At 49.6% G+C, this 15136-nt stretch overlaps 6 protein-coding genes across 13 annotated transcripts in view; 2 read left to right on the top strand and 4 right to left on the bottom strand.

Annotated features, from left to right (window-relative positions):
* Positions 1-583, bottom strand: part of LOC136193177 (poly(ADP-ribose) glycohydrolase-like) — a 3129-nt gene extending 2546 nt beyond the window's left edge. Inside the window, exons 1-3 of one of the 5 annotated variants that reach the window (XM_065982014.1) lie at positions 338-583; positions 197-280; positions 14-140 (exon numbers count right to left, since the gene is read on the bottom strand). In XM_065982014.1, coding sequence (XP_065838086.1) covers positions 14-140; positions 197-280; positions 338-447 — 321 coding nt within the window. In that variant the 5' untranslated portion in view covers positions 448-583. Of the gene's footprint in view, positions 1-13; positions 141-192; positions 281-337 lie in introns of those variants that run through there. The other 4 variants (XM_065982015.1, XM_065982016.1, XM_065982017.1 and 1 more) reach the window with 4 other exon arrangements.
* LOC136193171 (protein dopey-1-like) lies at positions 483-7374 on the bottom strand. The gene is made up of 25 exons (XM_065982001.1): positions 7239-7374; positions 6833-7188; positions 6594-6786; positions 5814-6545; positions 5328-5754; positions 5029-5267; positions 4822-4974; positions 3143-4762; positions 3039-3089; positions 2928-2984; positions 2816-2880; positions 2655-2762; positions 2530-2596; positions 2165-2479; positions 2005-2114; positions 1802-1951; positions 1685-1746; positions 1574-1623; positions 1425-1521; positions 1326-1378; positions 1187-1270; positions 1076-1137; positions 897-1022; positions 729-846; positions 483-680 (listed from the first exon to the last, which is right to left on the bottom strand). The coding sequence occupies exons 1-25, from the start codon at positions 7362-7364 to the stop codon at positions 507-509; spliced, it is 5595 nt and encodes a 1864-aa protein (XP_065838073.1). The 5' UTR covers positions 7365-7374; the 3' UTR covers positions 483-506.
* LOC136193189 (collagen alpha-1(III) chain-like) lies at positions 4741-15136 on the bottom strand. 4 transcript variants are annotated; one of them, XM_065982031.1, is made up of 17 exons: positions 14801-15136; positions 12954-13000; positions 12655-12883; positions 12328-12603; positions 12159-12272; positions 12020-12109; positions 11864-11971; positions 11713-11811; positions 11595-11657; positions 11497-11541; positions 11341-11439; positions 11074-11280; positions 10879-11022; positions 10766-10828; positions 10657-10707; positions 10550-10603; positions 10307-10493 (listed from the first exon to the last, which is right to left on the bottom strand). In XM_065982031.1, the coding sequence occupies exons 4-17, from the start codon at positions 12424-12426 to the stop codon at positions 10386-10388; spliced, it is 1344 nt and encodes a 447-aa protein (XP_065838103.1). In that variant the 5' UTR covers positions 12427-12603; positions 12655-12883; positions 12954-13000; positions 14801-15136; the 3' UTR covers positions 10307-10385. The 4 variants fall into 4 exon arrangements, with proteins under 4 accessions (XP_065838106.1, XP_065838103.1, XP_065838105.1 ...); XM_065982033.1 differs by having other exon boundaries at positions 12655-12833; XM_065982030.1 differs by having other exon boundaries at positions 12655-13000.
* Positions 7381-8195, top strand: LOC136193204 (uncharacterized). The gene is made up of 5 exons (XM_065982048.1): positions 7381-7539; positions 7598-7638; positions 7754-7838; positions 7892-8003; positions 8063-8195. The coding sequence occupies exons 1-5, from the start codon at positions 7458-7460 to the stop codon at positions 8103-8105; spliced, it is 363 nt and encodes a 120-aa protein (XP_065838120.1). The 5' UTR covers positions 7381-7457; the 3' UTR covers positions 8106-8195.
* On the bottom strand, positions 7986-10333 carry LOC136193179 (DDB1- and CUL4-associated factor 6-like). The gene is made up of 8 exons (XM_065982019.1): positions 10223-10333; positions 10014-10168; positions 9883-9960; positions 9610-9828; positions 8715-9554; positions 8504-8660; positions 8368-8453; positions 7986-8317 (listed from the first exon to the last, which is right to left on the bottom strand). The coding sequence occupies exons 1-8, from the start codon at positions 10296-10298 to the stop codon at positions 8192-8194; spliced, it is 1737 nt and encodes a 578-aa protein (XP_065838091.1). The 5' UTR covers positions 10299-10333; the 3' UTR covers positions 7986-8191.
* LOC136193188 (collagen alpha-1(II) chain-like) lies at positions 12931-15026 on the top strand. The gene is made up of 11 exons (XM_065982029.1): positions 12931-13170; positions 13240-13284; positions 13346-13390; positions 13445-13597; positions 13650-13748; positions 13801-13908; positions 13963-14124; positions 14180-14323; positions 14384-14527; positions 14584-14748; positions 14812-15026. Exons 1-11 carry the CDS (start codon positions 12946-12948, stop codon positions 14899-14901), a joined length of 1380 nt encoding a protein of 459 aa, XP_065838101.1. The 5' UTR covers positions 12931-12945; the 3' UTR covers positions 14902-15026.

Raw genomic sequence — 15136 nt, 5'->3', positions numbered from 1 at the left:
CTATGCGCAGCACTTTAAAAAGTATAGTGTGATTCGATTCCAATACAAGACGAGGTAACGATGACGAGGTCGTATTCAATTCGGAGAGCGGGACACCTCCATAAGATTCTTCAATTTCTTTAGCACTGAAATAGAAATCGCTGTCGCGCAACAATTAAAATTTGGAGACTCGTTTCCATGCAATCGTCTCACTGACACGTCGTCATCTTCGTCGTTTATTGGAAAACGTCTTGCAGCATCGACTTTCTTATTCATACGCGAGTCTCTCTTCGGCGCCTGTCTGAAGCAAGAGTTCTCCCTCGAGTGCGGAGATCGATGATCGTCTCATTGCGCTCACTCTGTCGCGGATAACCAGCTGTCTAGCGATGCCTGCGACTTGGGAAGTTTCTTCGGGGGGCCTTTGTTTGACGGCGACGCTGGAGACGACGAGTCGCTTCGAAAAGACATAAGCCGCAGCTAGGGACTCGCGAGCGCATGCCTAATACTGTACCCATATCTACAAATATCTATATCGACGACGGTCCTTCTTCTGTTTCAATAAAGTCTTGCAAGATTTCCACTTCATAGTCTATGGATCGTTCCGGTTTCTTCTCGTGCAGACATGTCAAAAGTTGTTTCAGTTCGAGCAGCGGTACCGCCGCCTGCTGCTGTTGATCAGTTGAATCGTAGTCAAGAGATATCTTTATAAAAAAATCAATTTGTAATACCGAAAATATCAAATTCCCAACCTGTTTCTCGGGGCAATTATTCATTAGATCAAGAAGATGAGTCAGATAGGGACGATAGCCAACGGGATTGCGTCCCGCTGCTGTACCGGAGCTAGTCTCAATAAATCCCCAATCATGCCTAGAAACAAATTGAACCAACGAAAAGACAGATAACTGTAGATACTGTACATTTCAAACTGCGCGGGCAAATCAGCTCGATTGAGGTGTCGTTGCGGCATTGCAATAAATTTACAGCATGCTGCGCACAGTCTTATCCAAGAACGTTCGGTGCCACTGCTCAGCCCAGACGGTGAGCTACAAAGACAAATTCCAGCCAACAGATATGACCAATCCGATGCGCTGACCACCTCAGAGTGTATTGATTAGCTTCGACGCACAGTTCTTGCTCCATTTGAGTACAGACGTGAATCTAGTCAATTGGTTGGCGTTTTACAATTATAAATTGTAAATGACGCTACCAATTCTGTGTTGATGATAGGCCAGAAGGAGGCCAAGTGTTGCGACGAAACGCGTAGTAAAAGAACGCGAAAGCAAAGAAACACCTTCATGATCAGATCAATTGATTCAATCAGTACACGCATATATCTGAAATCTAACCTGTTCTTGGAGAGACGGCGCTTCTGAGATTCGAAGACTTTCAGACAACCGTTCTAAAATTTAGTGACGCGAAGTACATCAGTAGGCGAACGAGATGACCTTGAATGGCAGGCAAATGGCGATGATACTGATCCCGCCTTCCGCTCAAAATGGCAAAAGCGAGTCTCTTCAAAAAGCGCGCTTTTAAATCGATATCCTAAGCACACGTCATTTTTTTTGCGAGATGAACGCTTGTATAAAAGGTCTACTTGATCAGAATTGGTAAATAGTCCTCCTTGAAAAAGGGCTTGGCCTCGACCTACGGCAAGGAAAGAGACAAGTCTCGGTATGAGTACAATTAAAAACCGTTCACATGTCACCTAGTAGATCTTTGAACGTCGTCTTATCTTGACTCATCAGATTATCAACTACAGAGCACCAACTAATACGTAAAGAAATACAGAGTGTGCTCGTTTAGCAAATAGGAGCAACTGCACCTTTTCAAGCCGTCTAAGTCGGTTTGAAAAAAGGCCGAATCCAGAAATAGGTCCAGAGCTTCTTTGCGCCAAGCTTTTCTCGTATACTGATATTCACTTAGAGCTGCAAGTAAAGCAGAGGAAGCCGAGTAGCTAGCTAAAGTCGCCACACTAAATAAAAACAATTTTAAAAAATGCTTCGCTTCCCCGCCGTCCTTTTGCACCTGTGGCATTTCAGAAAGGGAAAGACGTGAGCCATAACGTTACTAAGAAGGCTCAAGACTTTATCCTTCTCCTCGCTGCCAAACACGCCGTCAACAAGTCCCGCCAAATTCTATAGCAAAGCAATGAAACGATTCGGTAACCTCTATGCTGTATACAGACATTAGCGAGAACTCTTAGGGCATCAGTGCTATATTTTGATAATTCAACAGAGAGGAGACGATCGAGAACAGGCGGTGGTGGTGGCGGCGGTGGCGGTGGCGGCGGCGGAGGTGGAAGAGGTGGCTTCAAACTTTCTTCTTTGGATTCGTCTTCGGCGATTTCGTTGCCCGGCTGCGGTTGCTGTTCCTGCTCCTGTTCGTCGGATTGTGCTATAAACGTCGGTTTGACGACGAGGCTACGAAAAAGCCAGCTTTTGCTTTCGAGAGACGACGCTATTACCGTACAACAGGCGTCAACCATTTTAGACGCCAATTCCTGAAAAAAAGTTCTATTAAGGCTAAATTTATGGTCGCAACTATTTTTACCTGTGCTTCCTTTCTCAACCTTTTATCTTTGGACGCGGCAAGGTGAGTTGAATATAAGAACAAAATGCTGAACAAAGAAATGGCCGTGTTGTTTATGTTTCAAATTCAAATGTCAGTTAACGTACTTTATGGCGGTGAAAAGATCGGTTGGTCTAGCCGAAGCAAGCGATGTCGACTCTTTCAGCAAGTTGTATAGGTCCGGCCAAGATGCGAGAAGCTCGTCAACCGAACGGCTAAGAAATTCGTGCGAGTAGTAGTAGTAGCACAAAGAAACGGTTGCTTTTACCTCTCTGTAAAGACTTGGATAAATGAGAGAACACTCCCAGACAACTCCTTTTCCTCTGGCAAGTCCTGGGCGAGCGAGTGAGCAAGTGAGATCAAATTACTGGACTACGTACTTTGGATTGATCAATCACACGATATCCAGATTTGAGTACAGACGACAGAGATATAGCCTGGACACACACAGACAAAATGATTCTTTGACAAATACCAAAAGTTTCTCTTACTTGAACGGATGAAATCAGATTGAACAGCGCTTTTTTCTTCGAAAGACTATTCTAAAGAGACGCCTCGCAAAATAAAATACCTGAATCATTGCTCTAGAACGTACATTTTGACCGAATTCTTTCCAAAGACGAGAAACGGCGACGAGAACATCGAAATCGTAGCGAGTCGTTAAGAAAGTCACCAACTGAACGACGATCTTCTTTATCTCCGATCTCGTCGCTCGCAACTGGTTCGCACCCAAAACAACGCGTTCCCACACGGAAACAAAAGCGTTCCAAATCTTCGTCAGCATTCCCAAACAGATGATCTTCGTCTTTTGCAGTTGAACGCGAAAAGCGTTCCCATTGCTCGTCTGCGCTCCGCCGACGACTCGATCAACAAGCGGCGGCAATCCGACCAACGAATCAAAGTCCAAGAGTGTAGTAGACTTGGCCAAAGCGACGGCGTCTAAGTCGAGCAGACAGAAAATGCAAACGTGAGCGAGAGCGGCTATCTCGCTCAACGTCGCCGAACGAGACGACGCGTCGAGCAGAAGCAGATCCAAAAGAGTACCGACGATTTCCTCGAGAGCGGCGGCGCTTACGACGACGCCGAAGCACGGCAACGAACTGCAGGCGAGCTGAAGCCAGCGATCGCGCAAAAGGGAATTCCCGCTTTCTCTTATGCCGGTCAAGAGAAGGGAGAGAAGACGCGGCTGTTGGGCGAGGGGACACATGGATAGAATGGGAACGGCGTCGGGTGTCGTCGTCGAGCGCTTCCACGTACCGTCGCGCCAGAAGGTGACCGCCGAATCGGCGAAAGACCAGCACAAATTCTGCGACTCTTCGAGTTTGAGCACGGCGAAGACGAGTCGAATGAGACGCACTTGACGAGTTCGATTGACGTCGTCGATCCAAGCGACGACGCCGCGCCATCGATCGGCATTCGCGACGAGATGAAGCGACGTCGAGAGAGCGGCGAGAACGATTTGACGAAGGCCGCAGATGGTGAAAAGCGCTTCGATGTAACCGCCGCTCGTCGAAGCGACGCCGATGCTCGACGACGACATGGCGCAGCCGAGATGTTCGACGATGAGACGGCACACGTCGACGGCGGCGATTTGAATGACGTCGTTCTCGCGAACCGCCTCGTCGCCGCCGCCGCCGTTAATAACGAGATCAGGACGAAAGTAGGATTGGGAGAACCAGAGGAGAAGCGTCAATACGGTATCCATATAATTTCTCGTTACGGGAGACGACGCTTCGACGACGTCTTTGTCGAATTTTTGCCCGGCGACGCTGTTTTCGTGTTGACGGAGTAGAGCGTTGAGCGTCCACGCGGCCGACACCGTCGACTGTTGCCCAATTGCCGACAGGGCGGCGGCGGAAACGAAACTCGCCGAATCGGCGGCGACGATCGCGTGGAGACATTCGAGTGCGTGTCGACAGCGACGAGTGTCGTATAGTCGGCTATAGAGGAAGAGATTGGGCTCGCGAGACGATCGAATCGTCGCCGGATGAAGAAGGACTGTGAGTAGAGGCACGAGAAGTCGATTGATGTCGCCCTGTTGAAGGAGTCGTGATAGCCACGCGCGGGTGATCTGCTGAGCGACGGGATCCGCTCCGTGCAAATTTTCGACGACGACAAATAGGGATTTGACGAAAGACGGCGACGGCTTCGTTTTTGTCGGTTCCGTCCAGAACCAAAGACGAGAAAATCGCTTCAAGCCGCAATGACGTTTCTCCTGCAGGAAAAAGATTAGGATTTTTTTCGCGAGAAATTTTGACGCGACGGCGTTCCCACTTCTTCGTTTGCCGTCAGACTGCCGCACACGACGTCTTCGGCCGTCGTCCAGCACGCCGGCACCGACGACAATTGAGCAAACAAACTAGCTACTTCTTCTATTTGATTTTCGTCGTCGGAGTCAAGAAAAGTCCATAGTTTTTCAACGATAATCTAAAGATACAGCGTAAAAATTCTCCCTCCCTAAGCACGAGATAAAAAGCTCACCTTATTCGTATCCGTTCTCTGGCAAATTTGCTCGAATTTTCCGTATGACATAAGCGGTTTTATATAAACGGCTACGTTGATTCTTGCGAGAGTTTGCTCCGACGAATCGCGTCCGTAATTGACGGCTACAGCCGCCAGATCGAGATAGGTGCGCGTCGCCGACGCAAAGACTCGAAAGTCAATAGCGTCAGTGACGCACTGAAGCAATCGACGTAACCAATCAAACGAAACATCGGATTCTATACGACGACACAATGGAACAATCTAACGAAAGGAGAGCGCGAAGAAAAGAATCTCACCCAAAGACGGCGACGATACGTTCGTCAAATCGCAGAATATAGGAAAGGAAGCGACTTCGACGAGAAGTCGACAGACGACGTCAAAAGCGATAGCGGCGTCGCTTCGTTGACCGTCGCTAGCGTGATCGTTCGACAAGCGAGAGTCGACGCACTTAATCAAGCAACGTTGAACGGCGTGCGTGCAGCAGGCGATCAGCAATGCGGGACCTCGAACGACGAGACCGAGACGATGGAGATGACGAAGGAGCGTGTCGGTCGCGAGCACGGGCCGCTGCGACGGTTCGCATTTGGCGAGAACGTCGGAGCAAAAGCGAAGGCACGCGGTCGCCGACGACGAATCCAAGCGATCCGAATAGGCGAAAACGAAGGCGGCGACGCGAGCGAAAAGTTCGGGCAAGTGAAGAGTCGACGTCTGATCAGAAAGTTTCTACGCAAAGAAGAGAAGAATAGTTCTCTCTCTATCCAAGGCCAATTTGGAAAACTTACCATCATCACCGTATCCAAAAGGAATTTACCGAGTTCTATGATTTCCTCGATGCTTTTTTCGCCGCCTTCTCTCTTCGCCGTTTTTTCCAACGAATCGCTAACGAAATTCCACATAAACGTCGACTCGAACGTTCCGAATAATAAATTGGCTGCCTTCGTGACGTCATCGAGCAATACCTTTCGTCGTCCCTTTGTCGTCGTGACGACGGCGTGACGACGAAGTGCGTCGAGAACGTCGAGAAAGACGTCGTCGACTATGACGGGACCGATTTCTGGACGATCCATTAGAAGAGTTAGGATTCGGTACGGTTTGAGCACTTCACGTGACGCTGACCGCGACGACGATAACGACGACGAATCTTTTTTCTTTTCAATTGTCGCGCTCTTGTCAAGAAGCTGTCGAACGGCGTCGATTAAATAGCGTCGAGAGAACTTGTCAAAATAGTCCAAATTGGACGAAGCCGTTTTTTCGTCGTCGTCGTCATGGTGATTGCCGCCGCCGCCGCCGCCGCCGCCGGAACAAAGCCAGGCGTAGAGTCGACGATTTAGGGAGAGATCGCGACGAAGGAGAGCGGTGAGAGCGGAAGCGACGAGTCGAGTGAGAAGATCGTCGGCGGTGGACGAGGCGAAAGAGGTGGCGAGGTGAAGGGGAAAGAGAGTCGATACGAGATCGAGGAGAGAGCGTAAAGTCAGAATATTCGAATCGGTGAAAGCCGTGCAAATGGCTCGAATCTGAACTAGTAGATTTTTTTTTTGATGCAGTACTGGGGAATTTTTTACCGTCATTTCGACGTCACTTCCTCCTATGACGTGAAGTTGCATCTCAGTTGATTTCGACTTGTCGAGTTGCGATAGAGCGAAATTGGCAGCTGGCAAGCGAACGTGCTCACTATAGAGAACGCACTGCCAAAGCGAGTTATAAAAGACGAGAGGGTCGGTTTGACGAGAAAAACGCACAAGCAATGCATGTACCCTAATTCATGATCATATATTTCGTACCTACGTTTTTCTATTTTTACCTGTCATAATATTCCGATCCCTCTTCCAATCCTGGAAGCGTGGCGAGTAGGAGACCTTTGAGACAGGGCAAGAGCTGTCGACCCAAAGGGAGATAGTACGTCTCGTATAACGAGAGAAGAAGCGGTTTGACCGACGTCGACGCGTGTCCCATGAGCGGGAAAAGGCCCGCGCTGTAGACGAAGAGATCGCGGGCGAGTCCGCCGCCGCTCTTGACGCGTTTCAGCACGAGTTCGTACGATTCGAGCGCTTTTTTGTGAACGCCGCTCGGCAGCGCCGGATGAAGGCACTGTGCGAGTCGTTTTCCGATCGTTACCTTTCGCGGAAGCACTGTAAATTGCATCTGCGACTGGAGAATCTGCAACGGAGCCACGGTCAGTTCGCGAGTGCGAAATTTCTGGAGTTTGCCTTGTTCAGTTTGCCTAAGCACGAAATCAAATCGGCCCATTCGCTTGACGATTCGAAAGTTTTCAGCGCCTTGTCGATGCTGCTTTGAAAATGACGAAACTTGGGGTCGTTCGTCGGATCGTTCATTTCGCGTACGGGAAGTCGTTTCGTTGACGACCCCGTAGCAGAGGTACTCTTTTATAGCTACACCAGGAAATCCTTTTGGCGACTGCGTCGGCCATGGCTTGGACGTCTCGCGCTTTGGCGAGATTCGAAACCGTTTTGCCGCCGGGCCTCAGAGCTATCTGGAATCATCCTGCAGGTCGAGCGGCACGCCTTCTGTTTTGACGCTCGAGAAAACGAAACTTTGTCCTTTTCAGGGCCGAAGACGATTCACTTCTGGGCTCCAACATGGAAATGGGTGCGTGTAGACGTAAAAATCGAGTCGAACGCCTGCGAGTAGTGAAGGAATTTTACCACGCCTCCTTCGAGTGCAGTGGATGTGTTGGGAAAGAATGAATAATCGAGTTTATTAGGCCTTAGTTATTGCCAACATTGCTGACTACACTCGTCCCCCGGAGAAATTGAGCCCCAGGCAATCGGGAGCACTAGCAGCCACGGGTAGACATCCTCGTACTGCATATTAGGTGAAAAATGATGGAGAAATGTCTCAGGGATTATCTGGTCTCGCTACTCGACTGTCATCATTCCAAAGAATTGGAATTTGTTTAGTGTCAACTTTCTGCTCGGTCTCACTGGTGTCATGCAGCTCTATCGCATATACAAGTTAGTTCTATGCTAATTATTCCTCATGCACCTATTAATTCACCTATAAAAACGCGCAGCTATTACGAGGAAAAGAAGAAGAAAGAGAAGGAGGAAAAATGACTGCGAGTAGACTTACGTAACCCTAACGCTTTTTTGGCATGTACACTGTATACTACAAAAGGCGGGGGCCAATGATATTTTTTTGTCTAATCATCTGACTGCTCTTGCCGTTGACGACGACTTACCGCTGCCATGATTCTCAGCATTAGCGCTGCCGGAATTGTGACCGTGTTTCGGCTTTCGTTGAGCATCTTTTCATTCAGTGAAATAATCTAAAGGAGCCCATTGTCCGCGTCAGAACTTGGAGAGTATCGATTATTACCTTGGACAAATGATTTAATCGTCTCGGTTCGGGCAGAAGGGGAGCCCACATTTTTACATCGTGATCAATGCCACTCGAAGCCAAGACTATATATGTCAGACGTAAGCGCAATGCTATCTGCGCGCGAGAATCTTACTAGGATAGATGGGATGAGGTTGAATGCAGTTGACGACGTGTTTGTCCGCCTCAAAAACGTTCACGATTGCCCCGCTGTACTTATTCCACACGAATATTCGTCCGCAATCGCTGCCACTCATAATGTGATCCCGTCCCCAGAAGTTGGCCTCTTTGATCTGCAGAGAGAGAGACAATGAAAACGCGCGGACTGTTTGAAATTTTAAACAAACCATTGTTCGAGCGTTGCGATGTCCCTTGTAGCACATGCACGTTTGTGGCGACGCAATCTTCTCCGACGAATCGGCGCCGCCGCTTTGCTTTTCACCATCCAACTTGCTCCTACGTCTTTTCCTTTTGAGATGCTCAAGGAAAGCTCTCTGCAGTCGAGTAGCCATTGTAGCAGCAACGGCCGCCTGAACATCATCGGTATCCTCCCTCGCCGTTTCTTCAGGCCTCGTGACGTCAGAAGACGACGACGACGACGATGACGACGAAAATAATCGAACATCTTCTCTTTCAGAGTCGGACGGTTCAGCGACCCGTTCGTCTATCCATCGAGTGAACGCCAATGACACGCGTGACATCAGGCTATCTGAACGCGATTCCGCTGCCGCAGGCTCAGTGTCGCCCCCTTCGTTCACCGGTCTCGCCGCCGGACCCGTGTCTGACCAATCACCGCGAAGACGAAGCCGTCTATTAAGCGACGGCGGCAAAGACGAAGAAGAAGAAGAAGAGGGCGGCAACGGTGACGGCGACGGCGGCGCTTCATTAGCAGAAAAGCGCGTTGATACGTTTCTATCGAGCGGAGAAAACAAATAGACGTTGTCAGTCGAATAGCTCACGACGATTTCCCGTCCGTCATCGCTGTATTGTACGGACGTAACGCGAAGCGATTTGTCTCGCAACGACTCCGGTTTGAAAACGCTTAGAGGCGACGACGACAAGGAGGAGATCATGCGTCGATCGTAAACGCGCACGCTGCTGTCGTTGAGACCGAGAGCCAAATGACAAGGAAGCGCGGGATTGGACGACATGGCCATGACGGGTCTTTCCATATCGAGGAGAATATCCTTCAATAACGGTGAAGGAGATTTATAGGGAAGTGGGGGAGAATCTCTAGCCTACTTCGCGACAATGTTGACACGTGCAGCGCTCCTTGACGCGCAAGTCGAATCTTCGGACTGTGCCGTCTTCGCTACAGCTCAAAAATTCCGTGGCGTCGTTGGGAGTCGTGAGCACCTGATAGGCGGGCGCCGAATGACAAAGGAAGGGCATCGTGCCCCACGACGTTTCGTCGTGAACGTTCGTGTGCTGAATCAATCCGTCGCCCGCACACGAAACGATCTCGCGAAATCAATTTTAATTAATTAATTGATTAATTAATTTTTTGAAATTTACTTTTGAGTCCGATGTGTTGGGAAGAAATTTGGCCGAGAAAATGTTTGCTCTATGTCCGGATTTTATGCTACGCAGGAGCTAAGATTTTTTATGTTTATGACGTAGGGATTTGCGTTTGGGCGCTCTCTTGCCTTGCCGGAAATGGCTCGATAGATGTTCAATTGACGATCGTCCGATCCCGACAGAATGAGATTGCCTCTATCGTTCCACGAGATCGTGTTCACGCAGCCGCGATGGCCGGAAAACGTCAGAAGTCGATCGAGACGGCGAACGAAGCTCGAATTGTCTAGAAGACGACCGTTTCGGTTGGTCTTGCTTACACCTAGCTCGTCTCTCGTACTCTTCGACGTGGTTTCGATTCGCTTCGACGGATTTAGGCCGCATTGTCGACGTCGCAAGTGTTCGGCTATGGACATGGTGCACGCACGTTCCCGGACTGTATTTATAAATCGTGAGGATGTATTCGTTCGTGAGAAAAGGACAGCAAAGAAACAACAATCAATTTAGTACGGTTTGATAACCACTCCCGATTTAATTTTTCCTTCCAAAATTGCCAGAAGTCGCTTGGTCTCTTCCACTGTTTTCCAGAAGATGAGAGTCTTGGGTTCAATCTGCAAACAAAAAGTGCTGATAATTCAATTCAACTGAACGACTACGTAGTACGTACAGAAGGGCCGGGAGGTCCCGGAGGGCCAGCATATCCGTCTGGTCCAATGGTGTCCTAGTTCACACAAATCAGCTAGCGATTCATCGAAAAGATAATTTTTCATTTACCTTGCCGGGATAGCCCTGCTCTCCCCGCGGTCCCCGAAATCCTTTAGGTCCCTATGCAGCAAAAGTTTTCAAAATTCATGAATTGGACGGATGCAGAATTTCCTCTCACCTGTTCACCCATGGCCCCGTCAGGTCCCGCATGACCAAGAAGTCCGCGAATACCCTTCGGACCCTAATAAAATAAAACATAGCTTTCTAGTCATTAGGTGCAAAATACCCCACCTTTGGTCCGGGCTCTCCGACAGGCCCCTTAGGTCCTTTCCATCCAACTGGCCCAACATGACCAACATCACCCGGCTCACCGGCGTGACCGGTCTCTCCGTCAGCGCCATCAGCCCCGTCAGCCCCTTTATGACCGTGATCACCCTGTAAAAAAAGAAACTTGAAAACAAATCTAAGTTTAAATGATGTCCTTACCTTTGCTCCCTTGTGTCCGTTCGATCCTGGCATTCCATCAGGACCCACGGGTCCTCTGGCGCCTCGATAGCCCTTCTGCCCCTGGGGTCCTTGCGGACCCTGCGAGCCTGGATGACCCATTTCTCCCGGCGCTCCTTGATCGCCTTGGTGTCCCTTCTCCCCATCTGGGCCTTTGAGACCATCAGCACCGTCTGAACCGTCAGCACCCTGAAATGATTCAATCAGTAATAGTATTGGGTGGCAACGACTGAGTTCTCATTCCAATACCGGATTTCCGTTGCTTCCGGGATGGCCTGAATATCCTGCGGGACCGACGGGACCCTGCGGCCCCTGCGGTCCTCTTTCTCCTTTCATTCCAATGTGACCCTGTAAAGCGGCAACTTGAAGATAGAATTTTGCTTGGCTAACGATAGATTTTTTTACCTTTTCTCCTTTGTGTCCAACTTCCCCTTTCTTTCCGTCTTTGCCCTTTTCAAGAGAAGAATGAGAAAACGTACACATAGAAAAACGATAAATATTACGTCTTTTCCGGGGTATCCAGTAGGACCTTGGTGTCCTTGTTCTCCATCCATACCAGGCATGCCCTGCAACGCATTAAAGTTTTCACTTCATCAAACCAGAATTTTGTAAAGAACTCACGTCGTCTCCAGGAGCTCCTGGATGTCCCTTAGGTCCCTGTGGACCAACATGACCGACTTCACCATCGTCACCGTCTTTGCCGCGCATACCAGTCATGCCCTAAAACAACAGAAATAAATAAAAAAAATTAGAACAAACAGCCGACTCATACCTTTGGACCCTGGTAACCCTGAGGTCCAACGTGGCCTTGAGCACCTTTAGGACCACGCGCTCCTTTTGATCCGTCCGGGCCTGGGTGACCAGGGTAGCCTTTTGGTCCCTAAATATCACTACAGAACAAAGAAGCATTTATTTCGTTGTTTATGACTTTGTGTCCTGGAACTCCTTGAGCGCCTGGGTATCCTTTTGGGCCAGGCTTTCCATCAGAACCATCGTCACCGTCTTCGCCATCTTCTCCCTGAACGAATTCTTCTCATATCTGTTTTAAAAGTCTTGATTTAACTCACGGGCTCTCCTTTGGGACCGGGATAACCGTGCCATCCCTGTTTGCCCTGTGAGCCTTTTAGACCTCTGGGACCAGGAGGACCGGGTGGCCCTCTATCACCCCTTGCACCCCACGTCTAGTCAGTAAATAAAATTTATGTATGCAGAAGTAGGAGGCTAGCGCTCACTCACCTTGTACGGATCAAAGTATCCGTCAGTTTCGAAAGGACTCTGACCTGCGACCAGTGTTGCAGCGACGGCGAGGAAGGCCAAGAGACCGATCATCTTCATGCTTCTCGCGTTCAGTAGTGCGCACGTGTAAGGACGACGAGAATGAAAGAATGAACGCTTTCGTCAAGTGCGAGACTCTCTTATAAGCCCGCGCCGACGTTGAGCGGACGTGCGCGTCGATCGCTTTGTCGGCGTCGCGCCAGACTCACGTCTCCCTGCGACGGCGATTCATTTGGCCTAAGTTCAACAGTTATTCAAAGGGACCAGACAAATGGGACGGCAACGGACCGGAAGGGTGACGACGCGAATGAAGCCAGAGCTAAATACGGTAACAACTTCACCAAGATACGCGTATTTAACGAGCTTCGATAGCGAGCGGACGTCGATCGGAGACAAGATCTCCCGTGGAGAGGTGTCTGCACTAGGAGACGTTTCTGCGAAGGGATTCCACCGATTCGCATAACTATCTACGCAGACCGAATCGCGATGGTGAGTTGGCCACCACACACCAAATCGTCTATATAAGACGAGCGAGCCGAGGCAAGCGTATCATTCGAGCTGATCTCCCCGCTCTCAATCATGCTTACCAAAGTCTTATTGCTGGGATGCTTTGTGGCCATTGCCGTTGCAACGACTATCCAAAAGCGCAGTTATCCCGATGATGATACTGTCGCCCCGCCGCCCGACTACAATCAGCAGTACCAGGGGCAGTATTATGGCAACGTACCAATCGGACAAAAGGGCGAGAAAGGCGACCCCGGTATACAGGGTCCCGAAGGCTTGCGAGGATATACTGGACAAAAGGTAGAGTGGAGCGAGCGAGCGAGCGAAAATTTTGCCTATTGCTCAACGAGACATTTCTATTTCTTTTAGGGTCCCAAAGGTCCCCCGGGAAAACAGGGTCCACCGGGGCCTCCGGTACGCTTTGAGTCGAGCAACATTCATTGGGTAGAAAAATTAATGTTAATAAATTGTACAGGGTGCTGATGGTAAAGACGGAGCACCTGGTGCTGATGGAGCGAGGGTAGGTGAAAGAGACGACCAGATTTCAAGTTTTATCACAATTTCCGATTATTAGGGTGCCCAGGGACATCCTGGCGAGAAGGGTGATCAGGGACCGAGGGGAGACAAAGGCGAGACAGGCCCTGCTGGAAAAGATGGAGCTGACGGACATCCCGGTCAAAAGGGAGATGAAGGCCCACGAGGTCCCACAGGACCCCCAGGAGCAAAAGTAAATCAAAATTCGTGACTATGTTTCTTTATCTGAATATATATGTGTTTAGGGACACACGGGACCCGCTGGAAGTGACGGCGAGAAAGGAGAACAGGGACCGGTAGGACCCAAAGGCCCGCAGGGAATGCAGGGAGAGCCTGGCGCGAATGTGAGTGCTTTTTAACTTAACCTATATCGCCGATAAAATCGTTTTCGTCTAGGGAAAAGATGGGGAAAAGGGCGCCATGGGACGACGAGGAGAGTCGGGAGAAGATGGAACGAACGGAAACGACGGAGAAAAAGGACATCAAGGACCCAAAGGCGACAAGGTAAAGTCGTTTTAATTGTTTAGTTAGGCGTTGAAATACGAGCATTTCTCTAAGGGCAATCAAGGAAAAATGGGCAGCCAAGGACCGCAGGGACCAGAGGGACCTCGAGGACCGAAGGGAGAACCGGGTGCCGATGGCAAAGACGGCGAAGCGGGAGTGCCGGGAGATGATGGCGAACCGGGAGAACAAGGCATGAAGGGTCCCGTTGGCGATCCGGTTAGCAACTTCCTATGAATTAGTCTGGCAAAGGGTTTGAAGCAGAATGTTACAGGGGCCGAAAGGAGAAAAGGGACCGCAAGGAAAAGTGGGACCTCAAGGCGAGAAAGGCAAGAGAGGCGAAAAGGGCAATCAGGGAAATCAGGGCAAACCGGGCAAAGCCGGCAATGACGGAATAGACGGAGAAACTGGCGAAAAAGTGATAAAAATCCCCATACTGTAACGAGTGACTATCTAACTAAGTGATAAAATAATATAGGGCGACACCGGAATGCCAGGAGCTGACGGAAAGGACGGCGAAAAGGGCGATCAGGGTCCCAAGGGAGAAAAAGGAGCCAGAGGACCAGCTGGACCCAAAGGACCCCAGGGCCACGTTGGCCTGATTGGAATTCAAGGACCACGAGTACATATCACTGCTTAGAGTTCTATATTGACCCTTATTTACCAACTCAACTCTAGGGAGCTCAAGGAGACAAAGGCGACACTGGTAGACCAGGTCAAAATGGCATGCCCGGTCAAAGAGGACCCGTTGGAAAGCCGGGTCCTAAGGGATACCCAGGAGAATCGGGAAAAAGCATCAAGGGACCCGTAGGACCCATTGGACCGATCGGACCCCCGGGACCGGTATACTACTACACTACTACATATTTCAAACTTATTAATTATTTAATCGTACTTTTTTTGCAGCCGTGCGATATTAGTGAATTGGAAAAGGCCGTCGAGTCTCTTCGAGCCAAAGTCGAGTCGGCTCTAAAAAAGTACGGTTACCCGTACTAACATGAAGGAGAATCGGATTCTCCCCTTCTTTCACTCAAACGAAATATGTAAATCACACGCACGTTTACAGATTTTACATTTTCCGTGGTGTTGGTTTGTCGAAAATAAAAAAAATCGCTTCGAAAGAGCCGCCGCCTTAAGGAGTACGAGCACACAGCAGCTTTGCGAGCTCTAGTAGGCTCTCTATACCACTCTCGAAGCGTCTGGTTCTTGTTCGAAAGCCGAACAAAGCCGT

The sequence above is a fragment of the Oscarella lobularis genome, chromosome 11 (assembly GCF_947507565.1).
Source record: "Oscarella lobularis chromosome 11, ooOscLobu1.1, whole genome shotgun sequence".
In the NCBI taxonomy this organism is placed as follows: domain Eukaryota; kingdom Metazoa; phylum Porifera; class Homoscleromorpha; order Homosclerophorida; family Oscarellidae; genus Oscarella; species Oscarella lobularis.
This window is presented reverse-complemented; position numbering and strand designations above follow the sequence as displayed.

Coding starts and splice junctions, on each gene's coding strand:
- LOC136193204 (XM_065982048.1), top strand. CDS start 7,458: ATGGCTTGGACGTCTCGCGCTTTGGCGAGATTCGAAACCGTTTTGCCG. Junction 7,639..7,753: donor GGGCTCCAACATGGAAATGG/GTGCGTGTAGAC, acceptor CGAGTTTATTAG/GCCTTAGTTATTGCCAACAT. Junction 8,004..8,062: donor CAGCTCTATCGCATATACAA/GTTAGTTCTATG, acceptor AAAAACGCGCAG/CTATTACGAGGAAAAGAAGA.
- LOC136193179 (XM_065982019.1), bottom strand. CDS start 10,298: ATGTCCATAGCCGAACACTTGCGACGTCGACAATGCGGCCTAAATCCG. Junction 9,961..10,013: donor ATCGAGCCATTTCCGGCAAG/GCAAGAGAGCGC, acceptor AAAAAATCTTAG/CTCCTGCGTAGCATAAAATC. Junction 8,661..8,714: donor ATCGCAACGCTCGAACAATG/GTTTGTTTAAAA, acceptor CTCTCTCTGCAG/ATCAAAGAGGCCAACTTCTG.
- LOC136193188 (XM_065982029.1), top strand. CDS start 12,946: ATGCTTACCAAAGTCTTATTGCTGGGATGCTTTGTGGCCATTGCCGTT. Junction 13,909..13,962: donor AAGGACCCAAAGGCGACAAG/GTAAAGTCGTTT, acceptor CATTTCTCTAAG/GGCAATCAAGGAAAAATGGG. Junction 14,324..14,383: donor ACGGAGAAACTGGCGAAAAA/GTGATAAAAATC, acceptor AAAATAATATAG/GGCGACACCGGAATGCCAGG.
- LOC136193171 (XM_065982001.1), bottom strand. CDS start 7,364: ATGAACGATCCGACGAACGACCCCAAGTTTCGTCATTTTCAAAGCAGC. Junction 5,268..5,327: donor CGTATCGTCGCCGTCTTTGG/GTGAGATTCTTT, acceptor GTCGTCGTATAG/AATCCGATGTTTCGTTTGAT. Junction 2,881..2,927: donor GTGTGATTGATCAATCCAAA/GTACGTAGTCCA, acceptor TCGCTCGCCCAG/GACTTGCCAGAGGAAAAGGA.
- LOC136193189 (XM_065982030.1), bottom strand. CDS start 12,426: ATGAAGATGATCGGTCTCTTGGCCTTCCTCGCCGTCGCTGCAACACTG. Junction 11,440..11,496: donor TTGGACACAAAGGAGAAAAG/GTAAAAAAATCT, acceptor GCCGCTTTACAG/GGTCACATTGGAATGAAAGG. Junction 11,023..11,073: donor ACGGACACAAGGGAGCAAAG/GTAAGGACATCA, acceptor CTTTTTTTACAG/GGTGATCACGGTCATAAAGG.